Below are 17,967 nucleotides of genomic sequence, written 5' to 3'. Positions count from 1 at the left end.
GACAAAAAAAAATACAAGACTCAATCGAATAGGCTTATCTTCTGAGATTTTATAAGTGTTTTTGCCCCCCTGGGTGGTTCTGTAAATTATGTTGACTTCCTCTCTCTAAGGGCTATAAAGCTCCTCCCTGCCAGTTTAACTTGCAATTATTAACCCAATCTTCACAGAGGTCTAAATAATCTTCTCATACAGATTGAAAATTCAAAAAGCCAACCATTTCCATAGGAAGAAAATGGAGAATAAATAAGCAGATTCCTTTTAATTTCTTGGTATACATTGTTACTTGCTCTTTCCTCCCCCAAAATCTATCATCCTTTATGCCACTCACCATGAAATCTCTGCAGCAGGTGTTCCATGAGAGAAGTCAGTGGTAAGACCAGGACAGCCAAGGCAAAGACTACATTAAAATTCAGAAATCCATTCATTAAATAGAAATGCCAGGGTTCTGTGCCTGAGGGAGACCAAGAGATAAGAAATCATTAGCGGGTGCCTTCAACAGCATTACAGTGTTTGATTCTTAATATTCTACATTTCAGTAATGATGATCTAATGCCCCAAGTAAAAGTCCACGAGCCCACTCTTTCCATGTTCAGCAACACGCAGAAAGCAAAAGAGCAGAAGACATAAGACAGGAATAAAATGGGATTGGTCATGATCTAGACAGAAATCAAGTTTCAAATATTAAGCTGTATTTTCTATACTGACAACTATTTCAAATAGCCATGCCCCACTGGGACAAATACTTTGTCAAAACAACTAAATAATATAAACATATTACTGGTGCTATTGTAATTTATAATGCACACTATGTATTTGGTCTTCTTCCTCATTCTGGTACTGAACTCCTAAAACAGTTTTGCAGCTAACAGTTTTTGCAACTTGGAATTTCCTAAGTGACTAGAGTGATAAAGTATCTTTTCTTAGGAAAGCCCCTAGATAACCTAAAGTTGGGAACTGCTTGGGGGGGAAACCACAACCAATCTTATGAGAGAGGGTCAGAATTTTCAATCCTACTTCCCCCCAACTCTGACCTCAGGGGAAGGGAGAGGGGCTGGCAATAAAGTTCAATCACCAGTGGCCAATGGCTTAATCAATCAAGCCTACATAATGAAGCCTCCATAAAAACCAGAAAGGACTGGATCCCAAGTTGGTGAATGAACACACAGAGGTGTAAGGAGAGCAGAGAAAGCAAAGGGTCTTCAGCTTCTTCCCACATACCTTGCCCCATGCATCTCTTCAATTTGGTTATTCATTTAGGTCCTAAAATAAACTGGTAAAGCTAAGTACATGTTCCTCTGAGTTCTGTGAGCTACTCTAGCAAATTAATTGCACCCATAAAGGGAGTTGTCAGAACTTCCAATCTATAGGTAGTCCATCAGAAGCACAGGTGACAACCTGTACATTCCATTGGCATCTGAAGAGAAATGTTGGGGGTTGGCAGTCTTGTAGAATTGTGCTATTCAGGCTTTTACTGTTTTCTTCTTGCTTGTTCATCCTGATAGGGGACTCAAGAGTTGGAAAATTTTAGCTTAAAATAAAAAGTTATAAGCCTAGCAAGTAATTGTATATGTTAAAAGCTTTTGTTTCAGAAACTATAGATTAAGACCTGTCCTAGCTCCTGGGAAAACAGCCGATCTCCTGGGGCACTGCTAAAGATTACCACCTGGGGACAAATGGAGGCATCCAGGCATTTTGTGTTCTAGGGGGAGACAGAAGACCACCTGACCACCTGCCCTTGGGAACAGCAAACTGCCCAGGACGGGAATGTTGCAGCTTCTTTCACTCTGTCCTCCCTGAATCTCAAAGCCCTCACTGCACCTTGTGTATTGCCTGCTATAAAAAGTCTGGCCTGGAAAGAGAAGGGAAGATGGTCTATTAGGATATGAACCTGCCATCTTCTCAGATCAATAGCCACCTGAATAAAGTGCCCATAAAGATTCAATCGCTGTCATTGCTTATTGGGTTTGGTAGCGACAGGCAGCCCGAACGCCAGTGTATTTTCCGGTTACGATCCCACTTACATTCTAGTATCTGTCCCCTTGATATGCCCAACTACTATTTTACAGTTAGGTATACAGGGGACCTTGTGTTTGGTAAATAGCACAACCTGTTTTCCTTAGGAAAACAATGTTCAGAGACCCAGACCCTGCTCAGAAGTTTTGAAGATTCAGAATGAAACATGACTAAAAACATAAGCCTTGCTCATGTTAGCTTTGATTCTTTAACTCAAAATCCTTAAACCTAATTGATGAGAAACAGTCCCCCGACCTCCTCCCCATTTGGAAGGTTTTTCCATCTGCTCTTCCCCTCCGGGTGATTACTTCAATCAGGCAGGGAATGACACACACGGGTTTTAATCACTGTGTTGTGACACCCGCCTTGCACCACAGCAATTTCCTGCAATCAGTGTTGCTTAAAAGGGTAATCAGAAAGAAGGCAGAGGAACAGTCAGAAAAACCTGACATTTTTGCAGCTTGCCAGCAAAATAAGATTAGAAGCCAAACCTATACTGCTAGAAACACTAAGGAGAGGAGTAAGACGGGGGTTGGGGGCATACTTAAGGAAGGACTCAAGTTCAATTGTGTGTCACCTGTTGTGCAAGTTCACTCCCTCCTGTCTAAATACAATGATTCAGCCTATTCAGAAAGAGAGGTCCTAATCCAGGCCAAATTCATCAGAGATACTTACATTCTGTTATTCTTTACAAATAACCCTTTGGGTTACAGAAAACAAATGGATGGTTTTATTAGAAAATATGTTTTCTCTGGATTTTAATTAATATTTAACAATGCATTTCCTAACTTGAGTGCTTTAGGAGGACTCCAGAGAGGAAAGTTTTTGCATAATCCTCTCCTGACTGCCAGTTTGGAGGCCTAGCTATTAACCTTGTCCTGACTTTTTCCTTAACAATTCTGGAAACCTGAGCCAGAAAAGAAAAACCAGCATGACCAGGGAGACAGGGGGACATCTTCGATATCATCTATTACAAAGGCTAAGCATCAATAGAAAAAACACCTCTTTCTCTTAGATTCTTGCAGATATATAATGTCTCTCCAGGAAAGCTCCTCCAGTTTCTAGCAAATATTTGTCTCTCCCACAACTTACTGTGCCCTCTTGGAGATCTGATGATCTTTTTACCTAGGTACACTGAACTCTGAGATGCAGAACCAAAAGTATTAAGTTGATAAACTGTTTTTATGTGTTCGGTGCTCATTAGACCCAAGTTCATAGCTAGGCTGTGAATATTTCATCATAGACTTACTTCCCTGAAAGCTGAGGCAAAAACTGGGGGATAAGCCAAGGGTGGAAAAGGTTCTAGTGACAACAGTATCAAAAACAAAGGCAACAGAGGAAAAAAATAGTGAATTCTGTTAGTTAGTGTCCTCCCTCTATTTGATGAGACATCTGCCTTAAAAGAAAACAGAGTAAAAACTTTTATCTCCAGGAAAGTATGCTGTGCTGCTGCTCAGAAAGTATCAAAGCTGAACTATGCAGAAAGAATGCATCGGAATGACAAGCTAAGCATTTAAATGGTGCAAAAGGTAAGGTGAGGGAAAGCTGGAAGCAGTGCTCAGCTCAAGAAGCACCACCTCTGAGAAGTTTTTCGTGTCACCAAGATGGACTTGCTCCTATGGTTCCCTTAGTATCTTTCCACTGTAGCACCTAATACATTGAACTGTAACTATTTATTCATGTGTCTGCAGCCTTATTAAACAGCAAGTTCTATAAGGATATGTGATAAATGCTCAAAATCAATTTAGTCAACATTTCTTTAAGTCAAATCCATTTATCCAGTCACTCAAGAAGTATTTGTAGGCTTATTATATTCTTATATGTAAGAAAGAACATTATGGGATGTATAAAAAAACTATTATCATTTTTAATTTTCAAATAAGAAATGGTGTGCCTACCATCGCTAATGAACTCAGAGCAGGAGACTTTTACAAAATAGTCAAAATAATGCCAAATAGTGCCAAATATGTAAGTAAAGTAATAGAGCTGGACTTTCTGTGACAAAAGATATGCTGTCTAACTGCTGGACAATTGTACAGCATCAAAGCATCATCTTGTAAAAGATAAGTCTGATATTTATCAAATGGACTCAACAATTATAACAAAATTAGCTGATAATCATAAAGTACTTTAGGATTTAAAAGTACTTATTATTCTTTTTTTAAAAGATTTTATTTTTTTATTGTTAGAAATAGGGGGGAAAGGAGGGAAACAGAGAGGGGAGAAACATCAATGTGTGGTTGCCTCTCACATGCCCCCTACTGGGGACCTGGGCTGCAACCCAGGCATGTGCCCCAACAGAATCAAACTGGCGACCCTTTGGTTCTCAGGCTGGCACTGAATTCACTGAGCCACACCAGCCAAGGCAAAATTACTTAATATTCTTATTTGGTATAAAGAAAATCCCAACCTACTATACCACAACAGGTCTAACCAAAGCAGTTCTAGGACATTATACTGATCAGGGCACTGATATAATCTGATGGATACTCCAGACTTTGTCCAGTCATTCATTCATTTAATCATCCATTAAGTCATGACAAATTTTCATTGAGGACCTAGAACACACAAAAACTGTCTTCTCCCGCCCTGGCTGGCGTAGCTCAGTGGATTGAATGTGGGCCTGTGAACCAGACAATCGAGGTTCAATTCCCAGTCAGGACACATGCCTGGATTGCAGGCCAGTTCCCAGCAGGAGACACACGAGAGGCAACCGTACATTGATATTTCTCTCCCTCTCTCCTTCCCTTCCCCTCTAAAGATAAATAAATAAAGTCTTTAAAAAAAACCTGCCTTCTCCTAAGATAAATGAAGTATTCTCTCTATAGGCGTGCTGAAGCAAAAAGGAGTTAATGCTCTTTCAAACAAGGCAAATCAACCCTCCCACTGTCAACTGAGGTAAAGAGGAGGTAAAAACGTGAAATTCTACCATCCAGGAACAATCCCTAGGTCAAACATATAGCAACAGATGGAAAGCAGATTTTTCGTGGTCAGCATGCAATAAAGTATACAGATATCAAATTATAATGTTGTACACTTGAAATTTATATACTACGACTGTACTAGTCAGTATTACCTAAACAAAAATAAAGAAAGAAAGAATCAACACTCCCCACCACTTCTGGCTGACTACAGCACTGTATCAGTCCTATTGACACCAGTATGACAATTCCAACTATCCCAACCAAGCTTTCTATCACTGAGAAAGTGATCAGTTCCCGTATATCCAAAATAGCAAAACCTGAACTGAAGCTATCCCAGGTTCATCAAAGCAGGCAAACACAGTCCCAAGGATTATTCTGTGCTGACCATACCACAGCTCTGCTGGATCCCCAAAACCTACCCCAGGGGTCCTTGACCCACTGAATGTTAAACTATCACTATAAACTTAAATCAGAATTTATTCTTTTTTTCTTACTCTCCGTCATCCTGCTGATTTCCAGATTTATAAACTTCATCAATCTAAAGGACTACACAAAATATGTAACATTCATATACTCTAACACAAAGTTTTACACATAAGTAGTCAGAACATCAGTATGTAATATCCCAGCTAAATGGTGAAAAAGCCACTTTTTCAAAATTAAACTCAAATAAACATAATTTATTCACCCATACACAATAGATATCATGTTTCCAATAGGTTCCATGTAAATCAATTTATAATGTGCAATTTGGGTCTAACAGAAGTAGTCCTTGTCTTGTAGAATCATATAAAATTTTACAACTAAACTAAAACAAGGGGCAATTTAAAACATACAAACTCTAGCTAAAGGGAGACATCTAGAGGCAAAAGCTTAAAATTGGGGCTTTTTCTCATACCTCTGGGGATCCTGGAACCATAACGGAGCCTTCTGAAATTCCTTCACTCAGCACTCATGTTTTAACCATGCAGTTTGTGAATTCAATTCACTGAACAAAACAGTTTATTTTAACCTATCACTTGCCATCTAAAAGACTGATATTCCCCAGATTCCAGAAGACCCAATTAAATTTCATTCTTAGGCTTACTTTAAATCTCAGTCTGTTGATTCTATTAGCAGGGGGCACAGAAAAAGTGAGTACGGCTTAAATTGATAAGACACATTGAAAATATTAATCTGCTCCATAGCAGAGTCCCAGGCTAACCACATGTGAAATGCTCTAAAAAGTTGAAAAAATTAAGGCAGAAGTGTAAAACTACACTTATTTTAGTGAAACACTGTCTCATAAGTTATTTACTGACCTGCATGATCTGATGAGGAAGCTCTATTACCTCCCTCTGTAGTGTTTGCTAACACAAATACCCTCAGGGTACAAATGACTAGCAGTGAAAAAAAAGAGAAAAATGGTTGAGAGAAAGACATCAGGGGAGGGGTGGAGAAGGCAGTAAACTGGAGAATTAATGCATCCCCAAACAAAAGGCATTTCTTTTTTTTTTTCTTTTCTCTTAACCCTAAACTGACCAAACTACTGTGGATAAAAAAAGGGGTTCTGTGGGAAGTAACCTCGCTGGGTTGATCTGATCATAAATTTCTAACTAGAGAGGTCATGGTAGGTAGTCACACCAAGGCATATAAATTCTTCAGTAAAAGGCTTATCCTTGCCATAAGCGAGCCCTGCCTATCCGCTGTTTCAGTGCATCTAGGTTAACACAGCTTTGAAATAACTCTCTCTAGACTTCTCCTTCTAAAATGTGATCACCATCAAGAGAGTGCATAATCTTCACCTGATTAGATCCCTGCCTGGCTTTCTCCCACCCTCCCGTAGTTCCACCTTCCTTATTCCTTCCTTAATTTCAAGTGTATAAAAGAAGCTGCAAAAGATCTTGCTTCCTACCTAGCATGTGTTGTCAGTTTGGCTCAAATTCTTACAAAATTCTCTACAGGTGTGGACCATTCTTACATCAGTACTACCTACCCTCTAAAGTTCACCTCACCCCCCACTTGTTATGCTCTAAGGGTTTTCCAAACTTTTTCCCCTGACACCCGATACTAAAGTAATGCAAATTAAAAAAAGAAAATATAATACCAAATCTGTATATGTACAGAAAATATACTATACATATACAGTATATGTATATGGAAAAATATACTCCAAGGTGTTAACAATAGCTATCTGGAGGTTATGGGATTATGAATGTGTTTGTTATCGTTATCATATTAATTTTCTAATGAAAAGAGGAAAAAGGAACTTTTAATTTAAAAAGAGTAGTATCAAAAGCCATGGCATACACAATGGAATCCTCACTATTTTGAAACTGAGAATAACAGACAGTGGGTCTAATAGAAAGCTAAATCCAAACATCACATTAATCAAGGAGAATTATTAAGTGGCAACATATTATCACTGCACTATACTCAAGTGATAAAATGAGGCAACTGAATTAAAATTTCAAAGCCCAGGCAAATTAAGCTCCTTCCTAACTTTTTCCCAGTGTCATAAGGCCTTACCATAAAGATCAGGCCCATGTGGAGTAAAGACATTATACAACACGATGTTGAGTGGTGCGATCACCAGCTTCCCATAATAGTAGCTGTCAATGAGCACCACAGGCACCTGAAACAGAGCAGAAGGTACACAACAATTGCAAAGTTTTGCTCTGGAAACATCCTTACAATGCCGATAGGATAAACTTCAAAATAAAAACAAAATCAACTCCTAATGTTCTCTTTCCCACATCAGAAGTTGCTTTCACAAAGTGGAATATACAAATAATTATAAAATTAGATACCTGAAACTTATATAGTGTTATTAACAGATATTACCCTAATAAATTAACTTAAACTAAATTAAAAAAGAAACAGCAGTTGCTTTCATAAAACTTTAGAACAAAACAAGAAAATGGGAAAACTCACCAGAAAGAGTATTAGGGCCACCAGTGACCAATGAAAGAAACTCTTCCACCAGCGTTTCATGACCAGGACATCAAAGGCAATAGGTAAGCTATTTAACAGACAAATAGAAAGTGGGGAGTTAAATACTTAGACTATAGACAGGTCAGATTCACACATACTTCCCGCTGGACTGAGAATAATATGTCTCTAGCAGTTACAGTGAGAAAAAAAGTGGTACATGAGAGGATGTCTCCTCAAAAATATTGTTCTCTTCATAGGACCCATCAGAGCAGTATATATCCAACAACGCACAAGAAATATAAATAATGAGCTTCTGCGATGAGCTCTGTTTTATATATATTTATGTTTAATGGACATTTAAAATATATTAATTATAAGAAAATGTAGCCTACTGTCCTATACCCACCCTGCCAAATAAATACTGATTCCTCCTTTTTGTGATATATTAAGATCTTAGCAATACCATATTACAAACTTGACTTGAATTTTGATATATCCTTTTCCAATACTAAAGTTAGGCAAGCAGGATCAAACAGGGGAGAGGGAAGGAGAGGATGGAGGAGAGCTCAGCCTGGTCATGGATACAGTCTTGCAGCGAGGAGCCCAGAGGCAAGCTCAGCCTGGAGAGGGAAGGAAGCCAGCTGAGGATGGCATTTCCTTCAGCTGAGAGCAGAGAGACTCAGTAGGCACTCTTGCAGGAGCAGTGCAAACTGTGGCTGAGCCAAGAAACCTGGGCAAGGACACAACACAGGGGTTCTGCCATAGCTGTCCGACAGCTGGCATTCCAAAGAAAGAAAGCCAGAGTCCTGCCACCCCAAAGACTCAAAATTTGCCTCCTGTCATCTTTGGTGTCAGGTTGTGAAGCACATTATTTGCAAACTCGAGATTTATTAATACAGAATCACTATTTCCCCTGGAAAATGGGTGCATTCTGTGGCTGACTCCCAGTTTGGGTGCATGGAAAGGGAACCCCTCAAAGTTATCAGAGATCACCATTACCAAGAGGATAGAACAAAGTAGGCAGCTGGATTTCCCCAGACAACTCCACCCCCAAGCACTGCGGCTAGACTGACAGCACCTGTAGAGGTCAGCTTTGGGAGTTCACAGTTAAAAAAAAAAAATGAGTGACTCAGCACCACCTATTGGAAAATAATAGAAAGACCTTTTCACATTAGTCTACTGGAGGAGTGCCACTAATACACTGATGCCTAGACAGAGAAGGAAACCACCAAATACCACGAATAACCAAGGTAGTGAGGCCACTCAGAAAGAAAATGAAAACTCTCCAGAAAGCAAACTTGAATGCATGTAACTATGTGATGTGATATAAATAACACATTCATGACTGCAGTCCTGAAAATACTCAGCAAGATACAAGAAAATACAGACAGGGAATTTAATGCACTCATAAAAGAAATTAATGAACAAAAGAAGAACTTTCCCAAAGAGACTGAAACTTTAAAAAAGGACCAAACAGAAATCCTGGAGGTGAGGAATTTAATAAAAGAGACCAGAAATAAACTAGCGAGCATAGAAAACGGAGCTTACAGATGGAGGAAAGAATCAGTGATACTGAAGACAGAAACCTGGAATGACACAGAGGAAAGAAGAGAGACCTGAGTATAAAAAGAAAAAAATGAACTTCCAGCCAAGATGTAGACATAGGTAGACACACTGTGCCTTCTCACACAGCCAAAAAAAGGACAACGACAAATTTAAAAACAAAAACAACCAGAACTGACAGAAAATCGAACTATATGGAAGTCCAGCAACCAAGGAATTAAAGAAGAAACATTCATCTGGCAGAAGGGGTGGAGATGGGCAGCCAGGCAGAGAGGACTCACAGCAAGGCTGCGGCTGGCAGACCTGGCAAGACTGGGGACTGGGCAGCCCCACATTTGCATGCACATAAACCAGGAGGAACAACTGGGGAGCAAGACAGACCTCACAACCTAGAGTTCCAGCAGGGAAATAAAGCCTCAAAGCCTCTGACTGAAAACACCTGTGGAGGTTCAGGCAGCAGCAGGAGAAACTCCCAGCCTCACAAGACAGTTTGTTAGAGAGACCCACAGGGTCCTAGAAAATACACAAACCCACTCACCCAGGAATCAGCACCAGAAAGGCCCAATTCGATTGTGGGTAGCAGGGGAAGTAACTGACAGCCAGCACGTGGAGCAAGCAGTACTGTTCCCTCTCAACCCCCTCCTCCACATCCAGCATCAAAATGCAGCAATGTGGGTTGCCCAGCCTTGGTGAACACCTAAGGCTCCCCCCTTATTATGTAACAGGAGCACTGAGACAAAAAAAAAAAATGGCCCAAATGAAAGAACAGATCAAAGCTCCAGAAAAAATACAACTAAGCGACGAAGAGATAGCCAACCTACCAGAGGCACAGTTCAAAATACCGGTAATCAGGATGCTCACTTAATTGGTTGAATATGGTTGCAAATTAGATGAAAAAATGAAAGCTATGCTAAGTGAAATAAAAGAAAATGTACAGGAAAACAACAGTGAAGGGAAGGGAACTGGTATTCAAATCAACGGTGTGGATCAGAAAGAAGAAAGAAACATCCAATCAGAAAAGAATGAAGAGACAAAAATTCAAAATAATAAAGAGAGGCTTAGGAACTTCCAGGCCATCTGATTCATAGAGGTGCCAGAGAAGAGGAAGAGCAACAAATTGAAAACTTATTTGAACAAATAATGAAGGAGAACTTCCCCAATCTGGCAAAGGAAATAGACTTCCAGGTAGTACAAGAAGCTCAGACAGTCCCAAAGAAGTTGGATCCAAGGAGGGACACACCAAGGCACATCAGAATTACATTAGCCAAGATTAAAGATAAGGGGAGAATCTTAAAAGCAGCAAGAGAAAAGGAGACAGTTACCAACAAAGGAGTTCCCATCAGACTGTCAGCTGATTTCTCAAAAGACACCATGCAGACAAGAAGGAACTGGAAAAAAGTATTTGAAGTCATAAAAAGCAAAGACCTACATCCAAGATGACTCTATCCAGCAAAGCTACCATTTAGAATGGAAAGGCAGATAAAGTGCTTCCCAGATAAGATCAAGTTCAGAGTTCATCACCACCAAGCCCTTATTACATAAAATGTTAAAGAGACTTATGTAAGAAAAAGAAGATAAAAAATATTAAGAGTAAATGACAACAAACTCACAATTACTAACAAAGAACCTAAAACAAAAATAAACTAAGCAAACAACTAGAACAGGAATAGAATCACAGAAATGGAAATCACACGGAGGATTATCAGTGGGGGAGTGGGAGGAAGAGAGAGGGGAAAAGGTACAGAGAATAAGTAGCATAAACGGTAGACAGAAGATAGATAGATAGGGGGAGGTTAAGAATAATATAGGCAATGTAAAAGCCAAGGAACTTGTATATATGACCCATGGACATGAACTAAAGGAGGAGAATAGGGTGAGAGGGGATGTGCAGGGTGGTGGGGAATAAAGGGGGGAATGGGACAACTGTAATAGCATAATCAATAAGATATATTAGAAAAAGAAAAAGAAATATAAGAATAATAGCTATACCTGAGGAAGAAGGGAATAGAGAGCATATTCAAACAAATAGTGGCTGAGAACTTCTTAAATCTATGGAGAGAATTAGATCCTCAAATCAAAGAAGCAAAAGAACACCTAGTTGCCTCAATCCAAAGAGGCTTCTCCAAGGCACACTGTATTGAAACTGTCAAAAATTAATGACGAAGAAAGTCTTCTCAAAGTAGGCAGGGAAAAGGAGGAAGTGACTTATAAAGGAAAGGACATCAGGTTACCATTGTACTTCTCAGCAGAAACTCTACAAGTCAGAAGAGAGTGTAATCAAATATTCAAACTACTGAAAGAAAGAAATTACCAGCCAAGAATAATATATCCAAAAGTTATCCCTTAAATATAAAGGAGAAATAAAGACTTTTCCAGACATACAAAAGCTGAAGGAATTTATTACCAGAAGGCCACCGCTGCTGGGAAATACTCACAGGGGTTGTTATTCTACCTAAAACAAAGAAGTAAAGGTCATAACACTACAAGTAAGGTCACCAAAAAACCTTACAGCATACGCAGGAATAATTTGTGACAATAAAAACGTAAAAGGAGAGGGGGAGATAAAGGTCTGAATTTGCAAAGAAGGAGAGAGATCAAGTGCATTCAAAAGAAAAAAAAACTAGTGTATATATGAAACTTTCTCTGTCATAAACCTAATGGTAACCACACACACAAACTCCAAAACTGAGATACACAGCTTAAAAAAGAGAGAAGGATGGAATACCACCCAACAAAAACAACAGATGGAAACAAAGGAAAAGAACCAATGGAGGCACAGAGCTGCCAGAAAACAAAGGATAAAATGGCTCCAGGAAACCCTCATACCTCAATAATTACCCTAGATGGAATGGACTGAATTCACCAACAAAGAAGCACAGAATAGCAGACTGAATTAAAAAAACAAAACCCAACCATATGTTGCCTTAAGGAGACAGACACATCTAAGCTGCAAAGACAAAGGCAGATTCAAAGTGAAAGGGTGAAAATGACTCTCCAAGCAAATAACATACGGGGAAAAGCAGGTTTAGCCACACTTGTACCTGACAAAATAGATTTCAAGATAACAAAGGTAAAATGAGACAAAGATGGACATTTTATAATAAAAAAGAGGACATTACATCAAGAAGACATAATACTTCCTAATATATATGAACCCAATCAGGGAGTACCCAAAATATATAGAGCAACTACTCACAGAACTAAAGGGAGAAACAGACCAAAACACAATCACAGTTGGGGACCTTAATACTCCATTGACAAAGGAACTCAGATTTCAAGCCTCGGGGACTAGGAAGATGCACAGTACAGGGTGGTGCAGTATGGGAAAAAAATTAGCTCCAGAGTTAGAACTGCCTGGATCCAAAGCACATATAATCGTAAAGGAAAATTACTCCACCTCTTGGACTCTGTTTTCTCATTTACAAAGCACTAATAATTGATTTCTCCTGCAGAGCTGTTATAAGCTTTAGAGATAATGTGTGTACAAAGTTTAGCAGTGTCTAACATACAGCAGATGCTTAACAGTTTTCCATTCTCGGATTTTTGGGGAAGATGGCGTCGGAGTAAGAGGGAGCGGATTCTAGCTCCCGCACTCGTGGGTGAAAATCCTGGCAGATCTATAGAAAAGCAGCGCACCAATCCATCAGTTATCCAGCATTTGTGAAACTAAAAGAACAGAGACTCTGTTGGACGCTGAAACACCAGAAAGCGGCAGAGTCACAATCAACTTGAAAATATAAAAAGACCAGAGCTGGACCCATAGAAGAGGCCTCCCAATAGTAGAATCAGAGAGACAAATTGCACATTGTTCTAGGAGAGAAGCCACAAGTTGCTGCATATTTGAGTAGGTGGAAGCAGAGAACAACAGGATAACCAAAAGAGGCTGCACCATTGAAATTCACAGGCATTCCACCACAAAAGTTCATACCATAAACCCAGGGTGTCGAAACAGATTAATCTAAGAAGCTGAGGCTAACAAGAAGAGTCTCACAAACAATGGGAAGACAAAGAAACAATCCCCAAATGAAAGGAAAGGAGGAATCCTCAGAAAGAATGCTAGATGAAACAGAGGCAAGTCAACTATCAGATATTGAATTCAAAGCACTGGTGATCAGGAAGTTCAAAGAGCTCACAATCAGCTACCAGAAACTACAGGGGAAGTTACAATGATCTCACTGTGAACTATATCAACATGAAAAAGGAAATGGAAATTATTAGCAAGGGCCAAGAGGAAATGAAGAATACAATTTCTGAATTAAAAAGCACAGTGGAAAGCATTAAAAATAGGGTGGATGAAACAGAAGATCGGATTAGTGAATTAGAGGACAAAGTAGAAAGCATCTCACAGAAAGAACAGGAAAGGGAAAAGAGGCTCAGAAAGAATGAAGAGAGATTAAGAGAAATGCAAGACAATATGAAACGTAATAATATCCAAATAATAGGAATACCAGAAGGAGAAGAAGAAGAACAAGGGATAGAAAACATATTTGAAAGAGTAAAGAGAGAAAATTTCCCTAATTTGACAAAAGAAAAAGTCGCACAAATCCAGGAATCTCACAGAGTCCCATTCAAGAGGAACCCAAAGAGGCCCACCTCAAGACACATCATCATTAAAATGGCAAACTTCCAAGACAAAGAGAGAATCTTAAAGGCAGCAAGGGAGAAAAAAGAAATAACATACAAGGGCGTCCCAATAAGGTTAGCCACTGACTTCTCAATGGAAACACTCCAAGCAAGAAGAGATTGGCAAGAAATATTCCAAGTAATGAGAAACAGAGGCCTACAACCAAGGCTACTTTACCCAGCAAGGCTCTCAATCAAGATAGAAGGCCAAATAAAGAGCTTCCAAGACAAAAGAAGTCTAAAAGAATTTGCTGCCACCAAGCCAGCTCTACAAGAAATACTAAAAGGTCTGCTTTAAGGAAAGGAAGGAAAAGAGACAGACAGAGAGGAACACAGGTACAAAAATGGCAATGAATAAGTACCTATCAATAATATCCTTAAATGTAAATGGATTAAATGCTCCAATCAAAAGACACAGAATAGCGTCATGGATAAGAAAGTATGACCCACACATATGCTGCCTACAAGAGACCCACCTCAGGACAAAAGACCATCACAGACTAAAAATCAAAGGCTGGAAACAAATTTTCCAAGCAAATGGACAAGAAAAAAAGCTGGGGTAGCAATTCTTATATCAGACAAAATAGACTTCAAAAAAAGAGCCATAAAGAGTGACCCAGAAGGTCACTTCATAATACTCAAGGGAAGAATCCACCAAGAAGACATTAACATCATAAATATATACGCACCCAACATAGGAGCACCAAAATATATAAGGAAAATCTTAGAGGAATTCAAGAAAGATATAGACAGCAACACAATTATAGTGGGGGATTTTAACACCCCACTATCAAAAATGGACAGATCTTCCAAACAAAATATCAACAAAGACATTGCGGCATTAAACAACACCCTTGATGAAATGGACCTAACTGATATATACAGAGCTCTTCACCCCAAAGAAGCTAAATACACATTCTTTTCAAATGCACATGGTACATTCTCAAAGATAGACCACATGATAGGGCACAAAACAAGCCTCAACAAATTCAAGAATATTGAAATCATACCAAGCATTTTCTCTGACCATAAGGGACTGAAACTGGAAACCAACCCCAAAGGAAAAAACCCAAAACACCCAAAATCATGGAGACTGAACGGTATGCTATTAAACAATGAATGGGTCAAGAATGAAATTAGGGAAGAAATCAAAAAGTTTCTGGAAACAAATGAAAATGATCACACAACAACCCAAAACTTATGGGATACAGCCAAGGCAGTCCTGAGAGGGAAGTTTATAGCAATACAGACCTACCTAAAGAAAACAGAAACATTTCAAACAAATGAACTTACTCTACGCCTACAAGAACTCGAGGAACAACAACAAAAACAGCCCAAAGCAAGTAGAAGGAAGGAAATAACCAAGATCAGAGCAGAACTAAATGACATAGAGACTAAAAGTACAATTCTAAAGATCAATGAATCCAGGAGTTGGTTCTTTGAAAAAATAAACAAAATAGACAAGCCTTTAAGTAGGCTCATCAAGAAAAGAAGGGAACGGACACAAATAAACACAATCAGAAATGAAAGAGGAGAGATTACAACTGACACCACAGAAATAGAGAGGATTGTAAGAAATTACTATGAAGAACTGTATGCCAAGAAATTTGAGAACCTAGGGGAAATGGACACATTTCTAGAAAAATATAATCTCCCAAAACTCAATGAAAAAGAAGTAGAACACCTGAATAGACCAATAACAGCAAAAGAAATTGAAGCAGTAATCAAAAAACTCCCATCACACAAAAGCCCTGGACCAGATGGATTCACAGGAGAATTCTACAAAGCATTTAAGGAAGAGCTAACCCCCATTCTTCACAGACTATTCCAAAAAATCCAAAAGGATGGAAAACTCCCTAACTCCTTTTACGAAGCCAGCATCATCCTAATTCCAAAACCAGATAGAGATACAACAAATAAAGAAAACTTCAGGCCAATATCACTGATGAACATAGATGCTAAAATCCTCAACAAAATATTAGCAAATCGCATCCAACAATATATCCAAAAGATTATACACCATGACCAAGTGGGATTCATCCCAGGGATGCAAGGATGGTTCAACATTCGCAAAACAGTAAATGTAATTCATCACATAAACAAAAGCAAAGACAAAAACCACATGATCATATCGATAGACGCAGAAAAAGCTTTCGATAAAGTACAACACCCATTTATGATAAAAACACTCAGCAAAATGGGAATAGAGGGAACATTCCTTAATATAATAAAGGCCATTTATGAGAAACCTACAGCCAATATCATACTCAATGGACAAAAACTAAAAGCTTTTCCACTAAGATCAGGAACAAGACAAGGATGTCCACTTTCACCACTCCTATTCAATATAGTATTAGAAGTTTTGGCCATAGCGATCAGACAGGAAAAGGAAATAAAAGGCATCCAAATAGGAAAGGAGGAAACAAAATTGTCACTGTTTGCAGATGACATGATAGTGTACATGGAAAATCCTATAGACTCTACCCAAAAACTGCTCAAACTAATTAATGAATTTGGCAAAACAGCAGGATACAAAGTCAATATCCAGAAATCAAAGGCATTTTTGTATACAAACAACGAATCAGCAGAAGCAGAAATCAAGGAAAAAATCCCATTCGATATAGCAAAAAGAAAAATAAAATATCTGGGAATAAACCTAACCAAGGAGGTAAAAGACCTGTATGCAGAAAACTACACAGCCCTGAAGAAAGAAATCAAGGAAGACACAAACAAATGGAAACATATACCGTGTTCATGGATTGGAAGAATTAACATCATCAAAATGTCCATACTACCCAAAGCAATATACAGATTCAATGCAATACCTATTAAAGTACCAATGGCGTATTTCACAGACATAGAACAAACACTTCAAAAATTTATATGGAATCATAAACGAGCCCGAATAGCAGCTGCTCTTTTGAGAAAGAAGAACAAAGTAGGAGGGATCACAATACCTGATATCAAACTGTATTACAAAGCCACTGTAATCAAAACAGCCTGGTACTGGCATAAAAACAGGCACATAGACCAATGGAACAGAACAGAGAGCCCAGAAATCAACCCAACCCTCTACAGTCAATTAATATTCGACAAAGGGGGCAGTAACATAAAATGGAGTAAAGATAGCCTCTTCAGCAAATGGTATTGGGAGAACTGGACAGCTACGTGCAAAAAAATGAAACTTGAGCACCAACTTACACCATACACCAAAATAAATTCAAGGTGGATAAAAGACTTAAATATAAGCCATGACACCATTAAAGTCCTAGAGGAGAACATTGGCAAGAAAATCTCAGATATTCCATACAGCAACATTTTTACGGATATGTGCCCTAGAGCAAGGAATATAAAGGAAAGAATAAACAAATGGGATCTTATCAAAATAAAAAGCTTCTGCATGGCTAAAGAAAACAGTATTAAATTAAAAAGACAACCAACTGTATGGGAAAACATATTTGCCAATGATACCTCAGACAAAGGTTTAATCTCCAAAATATACAAAGAACTTACACGACTCCACTCTAGGAAGACATCGAACCCAATTAAAAAATGGGAAAAGGACTTGAACAGACACTTCTCTAAAGAGGACATACAGAACATCCAGAGACACATGAAGAGATGCTCAATATCGTTAGCTATCAGAGAGATGCAAATTAAAACCACAATGAGATACCACTTTACACCAGTCAGGATGGCTATAATAAAGAAAGCAACAAACAACAAATGTTGGAGAGGGTGTGGGGAAAAGGGGACCTTAGTTCACTGTTGGTGGGATTGTAGACTGGTACAACCATTATGGAAAACAGTATGGAATTTTCTCAGAAAAATAAAAATTGACCTGCCTTTTGACCCAGCAATTCCACTGCTAGGATTATACCCCAAGAATCCTAAAACATCAATTTCAAAGAACCTATGCACCACAATGTTC

The 17,967-nt window shown here is 38.8% G+C and overlaps 1 protein-coding gene across 2 annotated transcripts in view; it reads right to left on the bottom strand.

The window, feature by feature from the left end:
• The window catches only part of ALG9 (ALG9 alpha-1,2-mannosyltransferase), a 159,350-nt gene that overhangs the window by 104,052 nt on the left and 37,331 nt on the right, over nucleotides 1-17,967 (bottom strand). For both annotated transcript variants that reach the window (XM_037136170.2, XM_037136169.2), the window contains exons 7-9: nucleotides 7,851-7,938; nucleotides 7,446-7,551; nucleotides 329-451 (exon numbers count right to left, since the gene is read on the bottom strand). In XM_037136170.2, coding sequence (XP_036992065.2) covers nucleotides 329-451; nucleotides 7,446-7,551; nucleotides 7,851-7,938 — 317 coding nt within the window. The remainder of the gene's footprint in view (nucleotides 1-328; nucleotides 452-7,445; nucleotides 7,552-7,850; nucleotides 7,939-17,967) is intronic.

This window comes from Artibeus jamaicensis, unplaced genomic scaffold (assembly GCF_021234435.1).
Source record: "Artibeus jamaicensis isolate MK-2021 breed Jamaican fruit bat unplaced genomic scaffold, CSHL_Jam_final contig_585, whole genome shotgun sequence".
Classification (NCBI taxonomy): domain Eukaryota; kingdom Metazoa; phylum Chordata; class Mammalia; order Chiroptera; family Phyllostomidae; genus Artibeus; species Artibeus jamaicensis.
The sequence above is the reverse complement of the archived record's forward strand: the minus strand, read 5'-3'. Positions and strand labels throughout refer to the sequence as shown.